Here is a 16,463-nt window from a genome sequence, read left to right as displayed (position 1 = left end):
CCTGGGCTATCTCAATTTGAACGTGCTTTCTGGCATCCCTGAACAGCTTCACTTTTAGAAGGCTTCTTTATGCCATAGTGGGTATGCAAGCCACAAACTCTTGTCTTCAACATACCCAGCAGACAAGCTACGCATTTTGGACTTGGCCCACAATCCTAGAAATGTGCAAGAGGTCCCTGAGTAGGCGTTCCCTGTGCTAGGCTATAAAAAGCACCAAAGGGGTAGGGTGGGGGGGTGGGGAACCAAAATATATCCTGGAGATAACAGCTTGGATTGAAACTAGGTGTTGAATTGTCCTGCTGAAGGCTTGATGCTTCACTGAATCCCTCAGGCAAGGAACCAGGCAGAGGGCCTTCTCGGTAGTGGCGCCCACCCTGTGGAATGCCCTCCCATCAGATGTCAAGGAAATAAACAACTATCCAACTTCTAGAAGACACCTGAAGGCAGCCCTGTTTAGAGAAGTTTTTAATGTCTGAAGTTTTATTCTGTTTTTAATGTTCTGTTGAAAGTCACCCAGAGTGGCTGGGGAAACCCAGCCAGATGGGTGGGCTAGAAATAATAAATTATTATTATTATTATATTATTATTAGGTGAACTCCAAAGGGGAAACTCCAGATACTTTCCTCTGGAGACACTGGCCCACTGCTGTCTGGGACCATTTTGGGACCAAATGGTTGGTGTTATGTGGAGGTACGCTCTTTCCTGGCATGTAATTAGAAGTTGAGAAACAAGTGGAAGATTGGTTAGATTTCTTGCCCGATGACTTGAAGATGCAGTTCCATCCAGGCTTGCATACTCCAAAGGTTTGTGCTTTTTTTTTTGAAAAAGACTTTATTGTTTAAAATAATACAGAGTAGAACATATGCATGATATGAATACAACGATAGTTTCCTCCTCGTCGTATCTCATACAAAAGAAAAATAAATAAATACAGAAGAACTAAATACATAATTCAAAATACAAAATAAATTCTTCTTCGCAATGTGAACCGTATATTATCTTTATGTTAAATCCTACTTCTTCCTTCTTAGAAACTTCCCGTTCTTCCAATATTACACTTCCAAATTCTTTGTTTTCTACGGGTCTTCGTTATAACTTTCTTCCTTTCTTCTCTATTTTCCCTTAATCTCATTTTTATTTTACAAACGTTAATCTATATCTGCCAATATGGAATTATTAGGATAATACATTTTTAAGTATTTTTTGTAGACCTTCCACTCTTTGGATACTTTTTGTGTTGATGATTCTCTTACTGAGTCAGTGAGTTTAGCCAGTTGTACATATTCTAGCATAAGTGTTTGCCACTCCAATATAGTGGGTAAGGTCTCACTCTTCCACTTTCTTGCCACTAGTACCCTGGCCGCGGTCATTGCATACAGCAGTAAGGATTTTGTTTCTTTTGGAGTTTCTGGTGGTAGTATGTTTAATAAGAATAGTTCCGGCCTTTTTTTTATTGACTGTTTAAATAGTTTTTTGATTTCTTCGTATATATTATTCCAATATCTTTTAATTTCCTGGCAGGTCCACCACATGTGGTAATATGTTCCAATTTCTTTTTTACAACGCCAGCATTGGGGACTTGGTCCTCCATACATTTTTGCAAGTTTTTTTGGGGTATAGTGCCACCTATAGAATACTTTCATATTATTCTCCTGCAGACTATAGCATGCTGTGAATTTCATATTATCAGCCCACATTTTCTCCCATTGATCCATTTGTATGTCCTGGGCCCACTTAATCATCACAGCTTTAGTCTGCTCCTCCTTTGTTTCCCACTCCAGGAGGTAATCATATACCAAGGAAATATTCTTCTTTTTAATCCTGATTAAATTTGTTTCAAATTTTGACGTTTCAGTTGCCAATCCTTCCTTTATATCTGTTTTAAATTTTTGATTTAATTGAAAGTATTGAAACCAATCCGTTAGATGTTTTTTGATTTCCTCATGTTCTTTCAACACTAATTTTCCTTCTTTGATTTCTAATACATCTCTATATGTTAGCCAATCATTTCTCATATTTCTTCTTTTCACCGCTACTGCTTCTAGCGGTGATGTCCAGAGTGGAATTTTTGGTTCTAATATTCCTTTGTATTTGGTCCAAATATTAAACAAAGATTTCCTTACTATATGATTTAAAAAACCCCTGTGTGCTTTGATTTTCCCATATATTAAATAGGAGTGCCATCCGAACCTCGTGTCGTGGCCTTCAAGATCTAAAATATCCGTTCTTTCTAATTTAATCCATTCTCCCAACCAGATTAATCCTGCTGCTGCGTGATAGAGTTCTAGATCAGGCAAGGCAAATCCTCCTCTTGTTTTCTTATCAATCAGAAGTTGGTGCTTTATTCTAGGCTTCTTGCCATTCCACACAAATCTTGCTATCTCCCTTTTCCACTCTTTAAAGCATTTAGATCCTCCTAATATTGGGATGGCTTGAAATAAGAACATCATCTTTGGCAAGATGTTCATCTTAACTGCCGATATTCTCCCCCATAGTGATAGGTGCAGTTTGTTCCACATTTCCATATTTCTTTTTATATCCTTCCATGTTCGGTTATAGTTGTCTTCATATAGATTTAAGTTATTATTTGATATCCAAATTCCTAGATATTTTCCTTTATTTGTTATTTCTAGTCCTGTTTTTTTCCTGTAGTTTCTTTTTCTCTTCCTGTCTTAAGTTTTTGGTTATCATTTTTGTTTTTTGAAGATTTATTTTCATTCCCATTAGTTTCCCAAAATTTACAACTGTTTCCATCACCACTGGTATATTCTGTTGGGGGTCCTGAGTTGTTACGATCAGGTCGTCGGCAAATGCTTTTAACTTATACACCCTTTCCCCGACTTTTATTCCTAATATAGTTTCTTTACTTCTAATTTCCTGTAGAAGGGGCTCTAGCGCTAGAATAAAGAGTAAGGGTGATACTGGACAGCCCTGCCTTGTTCCTTTACCTATTTTGATTTTCTCTGTCACATTACCATTAACCAGTAATCTCGCTGATTGTTTGCTATATATGGCTCCTATTCCCTTTCTAAACTTTTCCCCGATGTTCATTATTTCTAGTTGTTTCTTTATGTACTGCCACGAGACATTATCGAATGCCTTTTCTGCATCCAGGAGTAACAATGCTGCTTCTCTTTCGTTGTTAACTTCCAGAAATTCTATTATGTCCACGATGTTTCTTGTGTTGTCTGTTATTGATCTTCCTGGAAGGAACCCTGCTTGATCTGGGTGTATAACCTCCTGTAAGGCTTCCTTTAATCTATTGGCAAGTATGTTTGCGAAAATTTTGTAATCGCAGTTTAGAAGCGAGATTGGTCTGAAGTTTGACATCAGTTCCAAATCTCCTCCTTGCTTGGGGATAAGAGTAATATACGCCTCTGACCAAGAGTCAGGCATTGTGCCACTTTCTAAAATTTTATTCATAATCTCCTTAAGCGGCGTTGTCAATATTTCTGCCAGTTTTTTGTAATATTCCGATGGTAGACCATCGGGACCCGGTGATTTGCCTGTTTTTAATTTCTGTATTGCTCTCATTATTTCAGTTTCCGATATTGGGTTATTTAATTTTTGTAATTTCTCATCTCTTATGTCAGGTATTTTATGTTGTTGTAGATATTTCCCTATCTGTTCTTCTTTTCCTACCTCCGGTTTGTATAGGTTTTCGTAGAATTTCACGAACTTTTTAGTTATTAAGAAGGGGTCATCTATTGTTTTCTCTCCCACTCTTATTCTATTTATTTGTTTTCCCAATTCTCTCTTTTTCAGTTGCCACGCAAGGTATTTTCCGGGCTTATTTGCAAATTCAAATTTATTTTGTCTAAACCATCTTATCTTTTTTTCAATTTCCTGTTCTATTTTCCTCTCATATTCTTTTTGTAGGAGCGTTATTTCTTTCCTAATACTTTCTGGATTCGGTTTCTTTAATATCTCCTTTTCTTTTTTCCTAATTTCCTCCAAAATCCTTTCCTTCTCTCTATTTTTTTCCTTCCTTTCCTCTATACTTTGTTTGATGAAAAAGCCCCGCATGACTGCCTTTCCCGCGTCCCAAATCATGTTTATGTTGTCATACCCCTCTCTGTTTATTTCCAGATATCTTTCTAATTCTTTTTTTGCTTCCTCTACTATTTTTCCATTATTTAGCAGTGATTCATCTAATTTCCATCTCCTCATTCCAGAGACCCATTTTGGTTTCAATTTTAACATAACTGGATTATGATCCGAGATTGTTTTAGGGAGTATCGATGCTTCTTCAATTCTTGTTATCAAATCTTTAGTTATCCAGATAGCATCAATTCTACTGGCTGTTTTTTTTGCGTCTGAGAAGAAGGTGTAGTCCCTCTCCTCTCTATGTTTATATCTCCAACAGTCTATTAGATCCAGATTATCTACTAAGTTCGTGAAAACTACTGGTATCTTCCCCTGACTTCTTGTTTTCCCTGATCTGTCTATTTGCGGGTTTACCACCCCGTTGAAATCTCCCAGAACTATCAATTTTTTTCCTATATATTCCATCAGTTTTGTTTCTATTTTTTTATAAAAGGCTGTTTTTTTCTCATTTGGTGCGTACAATCCCATTATTACTATCTCCTCCCCCTGATGTGTTATTTTAACTATCACTATTCTTCCATTTGCATCTGAGTATATTAATTTGGGATCCAATGTTGGTTTTACATACATCACCACTCCTCTTTTTTTTGTTTGGTCTGCTGCAATGAATTCGTCTCCTAATTTGGCATTAATCAACACTCTTTTGTGTTCTTTATTTACGTGTGTTTCCTGCAGACACACAATGTCGTTTTTTTGTTTACAAAGTATATGTTCTATTTTATTCCGTTTCTTTTTGTCATTTAAGCCGTTGACATTCCACGTCAGTATTTTTAAAATCATCTTTATTTAACCAAAATTAAAACATGAACTACTGGGTTTCTTTCTTTGGCTCTTCAATTTCTTTGTTCTGAGTTCTTTCTTCGCTTCTTGCCTCTAATCACTTTCTTCACTTCTCTCCTGCTCTGTGAGTTTCTTTCTTGAAGTTTTAGGGCTGGGCTCCCTTTCTACTATTTGTCTATCGCCCACAAAATCATTTTTATATGTTCTCAGGAATCTTTCTGCATCTTCTACTGTTTCCACTCTTTTTCTTATCCCTTTGAAGGTAAAGGTAATTCCTTCCGGAATTTCCCATTTATAGTATATTCCTTTTGCAGTCAGGGCCTTTGCCAGGAAGTGGTATTTTTCCCTCTTTTTAAGTATGCGTGGTGGGATTTCCTTTAATATTATTATTTCCTCTCCATCTATTTTCAGTGGGTTCCTCCTTCTATTTCTGAGCATAAAATTTTTAATTTTGTTTGATGTTACTGTGATTAAACAATCTCCAGGCCACTTATTAGCTTTTGCCTTCTTAGAGTTGACCCTGAATATGCTCTCTGTATTGTTTACCAGTTCCTCTTCACTTATTCCTATCCAGCTTGCCAGTGGTGATATTATTAATTTTTCTATGTCCTCTCCCTGTTTTTCTGGTATTCCTCTCAATCTGAGAATCCTCTCTTTGCTCTGCATCTGCAAGATTGACAGTGCATCCCATGTTGCCTCTTGCTTAATTTTGAACTCCTCATTGTCCTTTCTTAGTTTTTCGCTATCTTTTTTGTGCTCTCTATAATCTTTAGTTGATTTCTTGGACGCTTCCTCTAGTTGCTGTACCTTAATTTTTAGATCCTCTACCTCTTTTTTCATTTCTTTATTTTCTTCTATTACTTCCTTCATTTGGGACTCTAATTCTAAAATTGATTTGGCATTATCTTCTGTTTTCGTCCCCATTTTATCAAATTTTTCCTCCAGGCTTTTCACTTTCTCATTCAGATCACTTTTCATTTCTGAAAATTCTTTCCTCATTTCTCCTATAATCCCCCTCAAGCTCAGAATCAGATCTCTCAAATCCATTTCTTGATCCTGTCCTGAATTTCTTCTTGTCTGGTTATTATGTAATCCCAAATTTTGTTTTTTGTTATGGGTCATAATAGATGAGTTGCGTTCCGACTGACCCACAATTCACAAATCACTGTTCTCAATTCCCACTTGCACAAGTCACTGTTTTCAATTCACAAATCACTGTTCTCAATTCAGCCCCTTCACTTTTTTTGCCTCCAAAAGTTAACAAAAATATCGAATTCCTCCAGGTGACCCTTTCTTAATTTACAATATCTATCTTGGTCCACCTCCCTTCTTTTCTCAATAGATTATACAATCATATATACAGCTGATTATGTAAAGAGTCTCATCTTTTTATACAATTTTATAAATTCCCCTTTTAGCCGATTTGGCAGATCTATAAATTCCTCTTTTAGCTGATTTTAAAATGCCCCTTTTTTCCGATTTGCAGATTTCCACATGTGCAAGTTTTAACCTTTTATACAACTCTTCCAATTCCTTTTAGCTAACTTTAATATATCCCCCCTTTCCAAATTTCTAAGCCAAATATTGAATATTTACTATTAATTGTTGCTATCCCCTCAATAATACTAATATTCCCCCCCACGTTCTTCTTGTCCCAAATGAGCAAGTATTCCTGATATTTAATAGGATAGTAGTGTTATTCCAAGTTCTCAGTATAGAGCAACAGGTCTCTCCCTTTAAACAAGGTCAATTCGCTGGCTTTAGTCTTCCTTCAGTCTTTTGACCTTAATTTCCCACTCAGTCTCTTATTTCTTGTCTTTGGATTTCTCTCCTCTTGGTGTCGCTGTTTCCCCCCTGACATCAGTCTTTCTCTCCACCACCACACAGTCCCTTGTGTTCTTCTTCCTGTTCTTTAATTGGCCCAGCCCAGTACCAGCGAACGCTACTCCATTTTCTTGCCTTCACTCATTAATCATGTCCCAAGGTATTTGCTATTTATTTTAACTTTGTATTGGAGTTTAAAGTTTAAATCTCTTGATTGGCGTTGCTTTTTACTCCTTGAAGCTGGCTCTCTTAACCGCTCAGCTCTCCTTTTAACAGAGTCTCTGTCTTTATTGTAAACACAGCGCAGTCTCTCTTGTTCTTTTCTCCCTTTTTTAGCTAGCGTTTGCCTCGTAAGAAATCCCGTGTTGGCAGTTTTGTAACATTGAAAGGGCTTCCCTTGTATTTTCCCTTCTTTTCCCCTTGAGTTAATCACTGGCGTCCGTTTCTTTTAGTGGGGAAAAAGTTCTTTATCCTTAGTAGGCTGGTCGCTACCGCGCTCAGCGTCCGTTTTTTTCCCCCCCCGGTTCCCCTCTCTTTCGGTAGTTCTGATGACTTTTCTAATGGTACTTTGGGGTTGTATTAGTGGATGTTCCCCCGCCTCGCCCCCTCGGGTTTTAAGGCTTTGCTCGCCTTGGGTCGCTCTCAGCCTTGTGCCGCGAGTTCCCCCCGTTGTCTCACCTCGTCGGAGATGTAGGCTTCGGAGGTCTCTCTTCCACCGGCGCTGCAGGCTCAAATTTCGTCCTGGTCACCCCAGGATTCACGGGGTCGCTTAGCCTCTGCGTTACCCCCTAAAACCCCTTCAGGCAGCCGCTTTCTTCACGGAGCTTCTTCAGAGCTCCGGCAAAGCGTGTCCGTAGGAGGCGCGAGGAAACCGGAAGTCCAAAGTCCAAAGGTTTGTGCTTGTTGATAAAGAGGCTTGTTGAATTTTTGATTTCCACTTGTCCCTTTTTTTGTTTTTTTATAACACAGGTGTATATGTGCGTGTGTCTAGTTTCAGTGACAACTGCCTCAACAGGCTCACCAAATACTTCAGTTCTTGCAAAAGAGAAACTTGCCAGTCTGGCCCAGATCTATGTCCTAGTTCCTCAGCCAAATTATTCTTCTGGCCACTGAGTTCTCTATCATGGATCTTAGATCATGGGTTGGCGAACTAAGGCCCGGGGGCCGGATCCAGCCCAATTGCCTTCTGGATCAAGCCTGCGGACGGTCCGGGAATCGCCGTGTGGATCGGTGTGGGGATTCTGATCATTCGAGCTGTGCCATTTCCACCCCTCTCCCTCTCACACACCGTGGTGGCGCCTCCTCCCTCCCTCCTCCTGGCTTCTCCCCGTCCTGCCAAGAGGAGGCAGGAGGCTGGGCTTTGTTGAGCCACGGTTGGCTGAGCGCCAAGATAAGCAGCCCCTTGTCGGAGCCAGCCCTTTCGTGCCACTCATCGTCCCTCCACCGCCGCCAGCCCCTGCCGCTCATAAGGCACAGGTAAGCAGCCATCTGGTGCTGTGGAGAAGGGAGGGGAGAGTCGTGGTTTTTTTTTTTTTCAAAATATAGTCCGGCCCCCCACAAGGTCTGAGAAACAGTGGATCGGCCCCTGCAGAAAAGGTCTTAGATCATGTCCAAGGGCGAATCTGCTAGTTTATAGAAAGCACCATCTTTTTGAACCCATCTCTCACTGGCCCACTTTACCTACACATCATGGGGCAAGAATTAGAAAGTGAGAGGCAACAGAGGTAACCCAGCATTTATTTCACTGTTGGGTCAGTATTAGCTTGATAATCCTTATTCTAGAGGGCTACAAATTACTGAGAATATGAAAAAAGTAAACGCATGTGCTATGAAAAACAGTTTCTTGGAAGTGTTCTTTTATGAGGTGTGCATTTTCAGCACTGAAAACACGTGAAGAGATCCGTACCTGTATACATGCACGTCAGCATCAACCCCAATGCTGCCATGGCTCTGTGTGGGCTGTGCACATTCACTCTGTCTACACTCAGTTTAACTAATGATTCACAATCCAGCCTTGAGAGTTGTTCGGAAAGGAGGAGCCGTTCTAACCCTCTCAAGACACAGTGGTAAATAATGGATGGCGTCAGTTCTTCACTTCCAGACAACATCACTCCACACATCTAAAACAAACAGGAAAAAATTTAAATATCCATAGGCAGGTGTGGACTCACAACAGTAAACTCAATTTAATCTGTGAAACTCAATTTAAAATAAAACAGAACTCGGCAACAGCAAATTCATTACGACAGAGGCACATACGTCCAAGATTAAAGCACCATTTATTACCACTATGAAGCACAGTGAAGTCTAGCACCACACTGGGCTCCCTTCTCTCACAAGCATTTTTACAGATTATACCCCCAAAGAGGGTCTTTCCTCAGACTGAAGTGGCAGGAAACTATCCAACTTGCTCGACATTTCCCCTTATTCCCAAATAGCTCATTCACAGGATGGTGGAAAATAACTATGACGCAGCTGCATGCTTCTAATGCGGTTTGGTATTCACCAGTATTATAAGGAAGTGAATCTTAAGAAGGTGCACGGAAGGTTCAGTGGAGTCACCTGTTACTTTTTGCAGCAGACAACAGTGGGCAAAGGTAGAAGAGAAACATGAGGATACAAACACATGGCCAAGCTCTACCTGATAAACCTTAACCACAGCAGACACAAAATCTCCTTACATGCGGCTGTGAAATTCAACCTCCAAAAGTGTTTTCAGTCTGGTAACTGAGGTCGCACCAGCTCTCAGCTATGCCTTCCAAGAACAGGCTAAATTCACACCACTTAACTCATAGTAAGTACACAAGCACACTATTATGGGTTGAAGGTCATTTCCTTATATTCTGCCATGGTCATTTATGCTAATTGATCAATTCTATTTTACTTCTCAAGTAGTAAAGTCTCTCTCACACACGCCATACCTACCTGTATAATTCCTGAAGAGAATTCAGGCCCTACATCAAGAGGATAGTTTTCTATTAAATAGAATGCCACTGCACACATTACCAAGACATGCTGCTGGTTGTGGGCATTCACACAGCTGTTAAAAAGGAGAAACATTGATATATCAGTGGGCTGGAGTCTTCCCATAGAGTGTTAAAATCAAGTGCTCTGTTCTATAATCCTTACATAGCTGGAACTACAACTCTTTCTAATGAGACTCAGAAGAAGTGACTAGAAGAAATAACTGTTTTATGGTTCTTGTAGCGTTTTAAAAAAAATATACAATATCTATCAAACCAACTGTTTGCTCTTGTTAAAAAGGAAGTTTCCCTGGCTAGGTGACTGGTAGCCACATATTTATGCAAGATCAAAGTATCATAAGATGCTAACAATTTCTAAAGTTTTACCCGCTGTTTCAACTTTGCTGATAACTTTTACTAAAATGTCCATTAAAGCAGAACGAAGAGGTTAACCATATCAGGTTGTGTTGCGTTTTCAGTTCCACAGCTCAGAAATTCTGTTAAATGAAGGCCACAGTACGTCATTACATAAACACCTACTGTGATATTCCTCTTAGATTGGAAAGAAGATATTCAGAGATGATTGGAATAAGCTGCTTTGCTGTTTCATCAAGCAGGTCACACTCAAGGATGTAAAGAATTCCATGTAGGGCTCCTATGCGGCTTGGCATGTGAGTGCTGCGTAATGTTGATTCCAGCAGGCGGCTCACGGGCTCTGCTACCACTTTATCCTAGTGGGTGTGAAACAATAGATGCAAAATTGTGCTGAATTAATTTACAAGCTGACAACTATGAAGTTAATAACAATTAACAAAATAATGAAGCTAAAGTTTATAAAATCCATAAAATATTCTAAAGTATGATGAAATATGTCCAAGTCATTAACATTCTATCCATTCACTTACATGTGGTATTATTTTGAAGGAAAACAGCTTCATATTGAAATACATGACACAGGTAACTCGTGGTGTGTCATTTGATAAGCTAAAGGACAGAGTCCTCTTATATTGTGTCCTGGGAAGTAAATGTGGTTTAAATGTTTGGAAGATTCTGCCCCTTACGCATTGTGCTGAAATCAAGAGAAAGACTGAGAAAGGCCAGAATCTAGAAAGAAAACTGGAAAAATGTACAAAGGACATTCTGTCCCCAAGGGACACATGCAGCAAGCAGTTGCGGGCCATGAGTCAGGAGACCTAGTCATTTGCAGAGACACCCTACTTTGTTCCTTAAGAAGAAAATGCCACCGACGTCACCCACATCTTTTCTAATCAGAACTTTCCAACTGGTGGGTTGCAAGGCCTGTGCAAGTGCGCTTTATAAGTAAACCCAAAATAATTTTTTCTTGTAATCTTTAACTGGTATGATGAATGCCTCTTCCAACTTTTTATTTTCTTGCCATATTATAATGCAATATTGGCATATGTAACTGAATGTCAGAAAAGCTAGAGTCTTACATACCCACAAACAAAAAACCCTTTTTGAATAACTTTGTGAGTACTTTGTAAGTACACCACATCAATTGGGGTGTTTTGTAAATTTAATAGGCAAATTTGCAGGTTAAAGTGCACTAAACCAATGGCTGCTGAAGAACAAAGGTCCAAACTTCATGGGACAATAAATCAATTGATCACCATACCAAGTAAATTTAGACTTGTGGGCCACCATACCAAAAAGGAAACCACTGCTCTAGATTGACAAATTCCAGTGTGCTTTGCTAAGATCTTGGGGTGTGTGGGGGAGAATGTATGTATTTTTTTTTTGCCTCTTGCATTCTAGACTTGATAGTTTGACAACATTTGGTGGTATAGAGTAAGAAATACCCTCAAAGTACATTAGATATGTCATTTTCTGCAGTGGCTCCCTGTTTGTGGAATGCTCTCCCCAGGGAAGTTCGCCTGGCACCTTCATTGTACACTTTTTAGGCGCCAGGCAAAAATGTTCCTCTTCAACCAGGCCTTTGACTGATTAACATCCAATGCCCTTTTAAAGTGTGTTGGGGAGGGGGTTAATAAAAGAGAAAGAACAGTTATCTGCACACAGATGATACCAAACTCCAGTTGATGTTTCCCCATGAGATGTTAAATAGATCAGTGAGAGCCAGAAAACAAATCGTTCCTTCAGGCAGGAGAGAGAAAAATGAGGCATGACCGCGCCTGCCTCCCAGCGTTCTTTGCTCTCCTGCCTCCATCACGTGACAAGACCCAACACATTCATAGCATCAGCAACTGCCTCCAATCCCTGAAGAACAGTACCACGCAGATACTATAGTGCTGAGCTACCACCCTCCAACACCACATTCTGGAACCAGCCATACAGGTAGGAAGTGGAGCGCAGTGCCCTGAAGGATACCATGGTCAAGAGAGGAAGGCACAGATGTCTCTCATGAGAGGAATGAGATTCTTCCTCCTGCTCACATGGCACTCTATCTAATCTTACACTGCATTTAAGGAAAGGAAAGAGGAGGGGGCAGCTGTAGTGTCAAATGCAGTCTATGTGCTATTTGGTGCTACCCAGATAGGAAACTGTAAGGAAGTGTATATAAGAGCAACTTCTGGAAGAGTTTGTTGTCTTGCCCTTGTGATGAAAATTGTTATTTTGAATTGTATTGTATTGTTTTGATGAATTTATTGCTGTTTGCGTTATTTATATGTAACTTGTGGTTGATATGATAGTATTTACAATGCTTCATCCCTCCTAATGCTATTGTGATTATTGTAAGCCACTTCATGCTCAACATTTGTTATTGGAAAAAATGAATACAAATATCATATCAAATCAAACTTATTAAAAAGCCGCTGAGAATTCTAACAGAATCAACAGGGATGTACTCCTCTTGGTCAAGCTCCCATGAAGGTCATCCATACCAGAAGATAAACAGCTGATTCAGTCCCGTTACTAGGCCAGAAACCAGACAGAAATGGAACTGGGAAATGACTTGTAAATTAAAAGAAATCCTACCATTCCAAGAACAGCAGCTGCCTTACATGTAGCTGGAACCAAATACTGTATAAGAATTTCATCTTCTGATGGGTGTGTCTTCCGCAGTTCTGTTAATGTTGTGTACATCATTTCAAACTGATTCCTTTCTGTAAATAAGTCAGATACTGCTAAAAGCTGCAAGTACAAAAAAACATTACAAATTAAGTCTTTTAAAGTTGTTTATATAACAAGTCATTTCAATGAAGTATACGTAACATATATGAATACAACTTTACTAGAAAGAAGCTCAAAGGTGAAAATGTTAAAATATTTAAGATTAATCACAAAAAGAACACTGAGATCACTGAGAGAGTTCTTTCTCTGCTTCTGAGTTGAAATCAATTCAACTCACATTAAGTTGCCCAGCAAGCTTCTAAACTTACGTGTTTTTTCTTTATTCACCAAAATTTCAAAACAATATATTCTTTCAATATGACACTGAAAACCCTGAAAACAATATGATACTTACAGATCGGACAACTTCACTGATGAGGATTACCGGGGTCCTTTTGCCTGGGTTGGAGGGCAGAATCCACTGACTATACAACTCCAACAAGAACTGAGAACAGGAATGTATATCTACACCGGCACGATGTTTCCTATAACCAGATACAAGCAAAGTTAGTAAGCTACTACACTGCAGTTATCTTATAATAATTTATAATAATCTAAACACGTTCACCAAGGAGTGGGTCTTAGGGAGGAGAAACAGCTTTGCCATGAATTTGAAGCACTCATTCAGCTGTTGGAACTAGAGAATGGAGATCTACTGTCAGGTAGGACAATGTATTTCTGGCTCCAAGTTCCTACTAGCCACAGAGGCAGTGCTTTTATTTTTTAATTTATTTGACAAACATGTTATTTAATTGTGTTTTCAAAGAGCACACTTGAAGGCGAACCAGGAAGTCAATTGTGGCTGTGGTTAAGATTCATATTAACTGGGAAAGGTTGCTGTAATTTAGGATTATCCAATCAACCTTTTACTGAACTGTAGCTAGAGTGGGAGCTGGGCAATGCATTTTATATGATCCCATTCTGCAAAAACCTGAGGCAATAACTGAATATTTGTTACAGGCAGTAATGGCTTTTGCAACTACTGAAAGGCAGAGTCTTCTTTAGGATTAGAGTGGATGAGAAAGACTTTCAAGTATAGCTGAAAAGGTTAAATGCAAGAAGAATAAAATAAGCAACTACCCCCTATTCAGCGCTGAAATGTTTACTGTAAATAGTCTCCCTTAGAAATGAATATTCTCTTTGGTAATTATGGGAGATGTGACTGTGTAGTGTCCTTTGTATCTTATGATAAACCACACACACACACACACACACACCAATCAGTAGATCCACTGATTAATGAAGGCACAAAAAGATTTTCACTTCCGAATGCAAAACTAACTGCAGATTATTCCGATTACAAACAAATATATCTTACTATATAATAAAATCATATAGGTGTCCACAGCAACTCCAGTCTGACAGAGCAGCAGGCACAAGAGCAAGAATGGGTTGAAGTTCAAAAGAGAGTGGGAGGTGCTTCAGAGATCAGTTTCCCAAACTGCTCTCTGAAGTGACTCCCATCTGCCTTTAAAAGTGGGCGGGGGTAAGCCATGGGGTGGCAGGTGAGGAGGCAGGTGAGGTGTAAAGGGAGGAGGTGTTGGCCAGGTGTGGGATAATAGGGGCTGGCAAAGGGTTGGCAGGCAGGTGGGGTTGGCAAATGGAGCAGAGGTGTCAGCCGTGTGTGCATGCAGAAAAATCCAATACCTGGAATTCATGGGAGAGGATGGTGGTGAGGAAGGGGCAGGCATATCACTCTCATCGTCTTCATCTTCATCCCATTCTTCTTCCCGCAGTGGAGTGATGTTATTTCCTAGCCACACAGAGTGGATAGAGACCTTAAACAAGAGGGGAAAGCAAGTTGAGTAATTCAGTATTTTTACTTCTTAAGATGCCCTCACCCTTTGACGTAATGAAAAACCTCAAATTAGTTTCCAGTCTATATACAAATGATATCATTACATTTGCATCTGTAGGCAGCGTCTCTCCTAAATACTTAGAATTGTGCCCAGAGACAACTGGAAACCAATAATGAAAAGGTTAATGCAGTATGTTTGCCAGGGGATCACATCAGCCTCTACCAGCAAAAGTTCCTGGAGAACTTTCAAAGGCAGCCCCCATATATGACAGTAATCAAGCCTGGGTGTGATTAGTAATCTAGCCTTGCATGACTAATTGCAACCAGCCCCCTCCCAAGTAAGCATCCCAAACAAAGTTGAAGTAACATGGTCTGATGCCACTTAGGTTTTTGTTTGTTACTATGGTATGTATTTTCTGTGTTTTTATATTGTAAACTGTCCTGTGATCCTCAGATGAAGGGCAGCATAGAAATTTAATCAATAATAATACCTGTAAGTTCCTACTATGTGTAGTAATGCTATCTTCACCAGTTCCTCAAGCAGAATGATTTCTGCCTTCAAGCAGAATTTCCTACCTATCGGCTCCCACAGAGGAGTACTGAACCTGTTACAACCACAAAATATCTTCCAAATGTAGGTTTTACTTGCTCTCAGCATGATAAGGCTAAGCCAGTGCAACTTTACAGGACGTTTGCTCTTTGTTCCACAAATAATTCTGGTGTTTTCCATTATCTTGTTGGGTACAATGGTTCCTTAAAGGTAAAGGGACCCCTGACCATTAGGTCCAGTTGTGACCGACTCTGGGGTTGCGTGCTCATCTCGCATTATTGGCCGAGGGAGCCGGCGTATAGCTTCCAGGTCATGTGGCCAGCATGACAAAGCCGCTTCTGGCAAAGCAGAGCATCACACGGAAACACCGTTTACCTTCCCGCTGTAGCGGTTCCTATTTATCTACTTGTGTCCTTAGCCACCAATAGATATCCAGAGGGATGGGATAGTGAGATTTGTTTCTTGCCCCCAACCAATGCACTTTTCAGGAATGGGGACCTTAGGTAGGTACCGGTAATAATTCCCTCTACCCCCAAAGAATAGGAGACACATCTGGTATGAAGCCTGCTCCCTAACCTCTACAGAAGATACAAATAGTGGTCCTGATGGCCAGAGCCATCTCATCAGAGTGAATGAGACCACATGTCTGTTGCTCTGCTACTTCATTCTGTTTTCAATCATAATTTGTCTTCCCCTAAAATAATAATCCTACAATCCCAAGATTGTAGATTCAGCATTTCTTGTTACACTGGAAAGTCAAGAATACAAAGGTTCTCACTAAATATAGACGTTTGAACAAACCTGTCCTAGTTTATAACCCATATTTCCCATTTCACGCTCTGTATTGATCTGTAGTAAAAGCTTTTCATGGCCGATAAGAACACCTAAAATAAAAAGAAAAATATAAAATTCTTTTAGGCAAAGCCCACAATAAGCCTGAAAGTACACATTATCACTGTGGTCAACATATAATGCTGACCCTTTTTGCTACTTTTTGCCTTCTCTCTGCTGGAGATTCTGCTGATATGCTCCATTTCTCCTATCACTTGGGCCACGTTAAGTAACCTCAGCTGCTTTCTTTGGGTTATACTCTGCTGGAATGGCTCTGGAAGCCACTTGCCTGACCCAAGGTACAGTAAGGCAGGGGTGGGTGCAGGGCTAGTGCTGGTCCAATGGGCTGAGGGAGAGCTTAAACAGAGAGAAAGTCTCTTCCACAAGCAATGTCAAATGGGCTAATTCAGGGACAGCATGCTTCCCTGGAGCCTTGGAAGTTAACATTTCGGTGCTGCTGGATATTTCCTTTTGCCAGTTACTGCGGACAAGACTTAGTAAGATGCACCAGTGGTGT

At 39.9% G+C, this 16,463-nt stretch overlaps 1 protein-coding gene and 1 long non-coding RNA gene across 4 annotated transcripts in view; one reads left to right on the top strand and one right to left on the bottom strand.

Annotated features, from left to right (window-relative positions):
* The window catches only part of HTT (huntingtin), a 111,921-nt gene that overhangs the window by 7,518 nt on the left and 87,940 nt on the right, over positions 1–16,463 (bottom strand). For all 3 annotated transcript variants that reach the window (XM_060279042.1, XM_060279043.1, XM_060279044.1), the window contains 7 exons: positions 15,917–15,999; positions 14,415–14,545; positions 13,123–13,252; positions 12,633–12,788; positions 10,215–10,405; positions 9,637–9,751; positions 8,618–8,831 (listed from right to left, as the gene is read on the bottom strand). In XM_060279042.1, the coding sequence (XP_060135025.1) occupies positions 8,618–8,831; positions 9,637–9,751; positions 10,215–10,405; positions 12,633–12,788; positions 13,123–13,252; positions 14,415–14,545; positions 15,917–15,999 (1,020 nt within the window). The remainder of the gene's footprint in view (positions 1–8,617; positions 8,832–9,636; positions 9,752–10,214; positions 10,406–12,632; positions 12,789–13,122; positions 13,253–14,414; positions 14,546–15,916; positions 16,000–16,463) is intronic.
* Positions 747–7,741, top strand: LOC132592659 (uncharacterized). Its single transcript, XR_009558192.1, has 2 exons — positions 747–803; positions 7,604–7,741. It is a non-coding gene; the product is annotated as an uncharacterized LOC132592659 (long non-coding RNA).

This window comes from Zootoca vivipara, chromosome 9 (assembly GCF_963506605.1).
Source record: "Zootoca vivipara chromosome 9, rZooViv1.1, whole genome shotgun sequence".
Taxonomy (NCBI): Eukaryota; Metazoa; Chordata; class Lepidosauria; order Squamata; family Lacertidae; genus Zootoca; species Zootoca vivipara.
The sequence above is the reverse complement of the archived record's forward strand: the minus strand, read 5'-3'. Positions and strand labels throughout refer to the sequence as shown.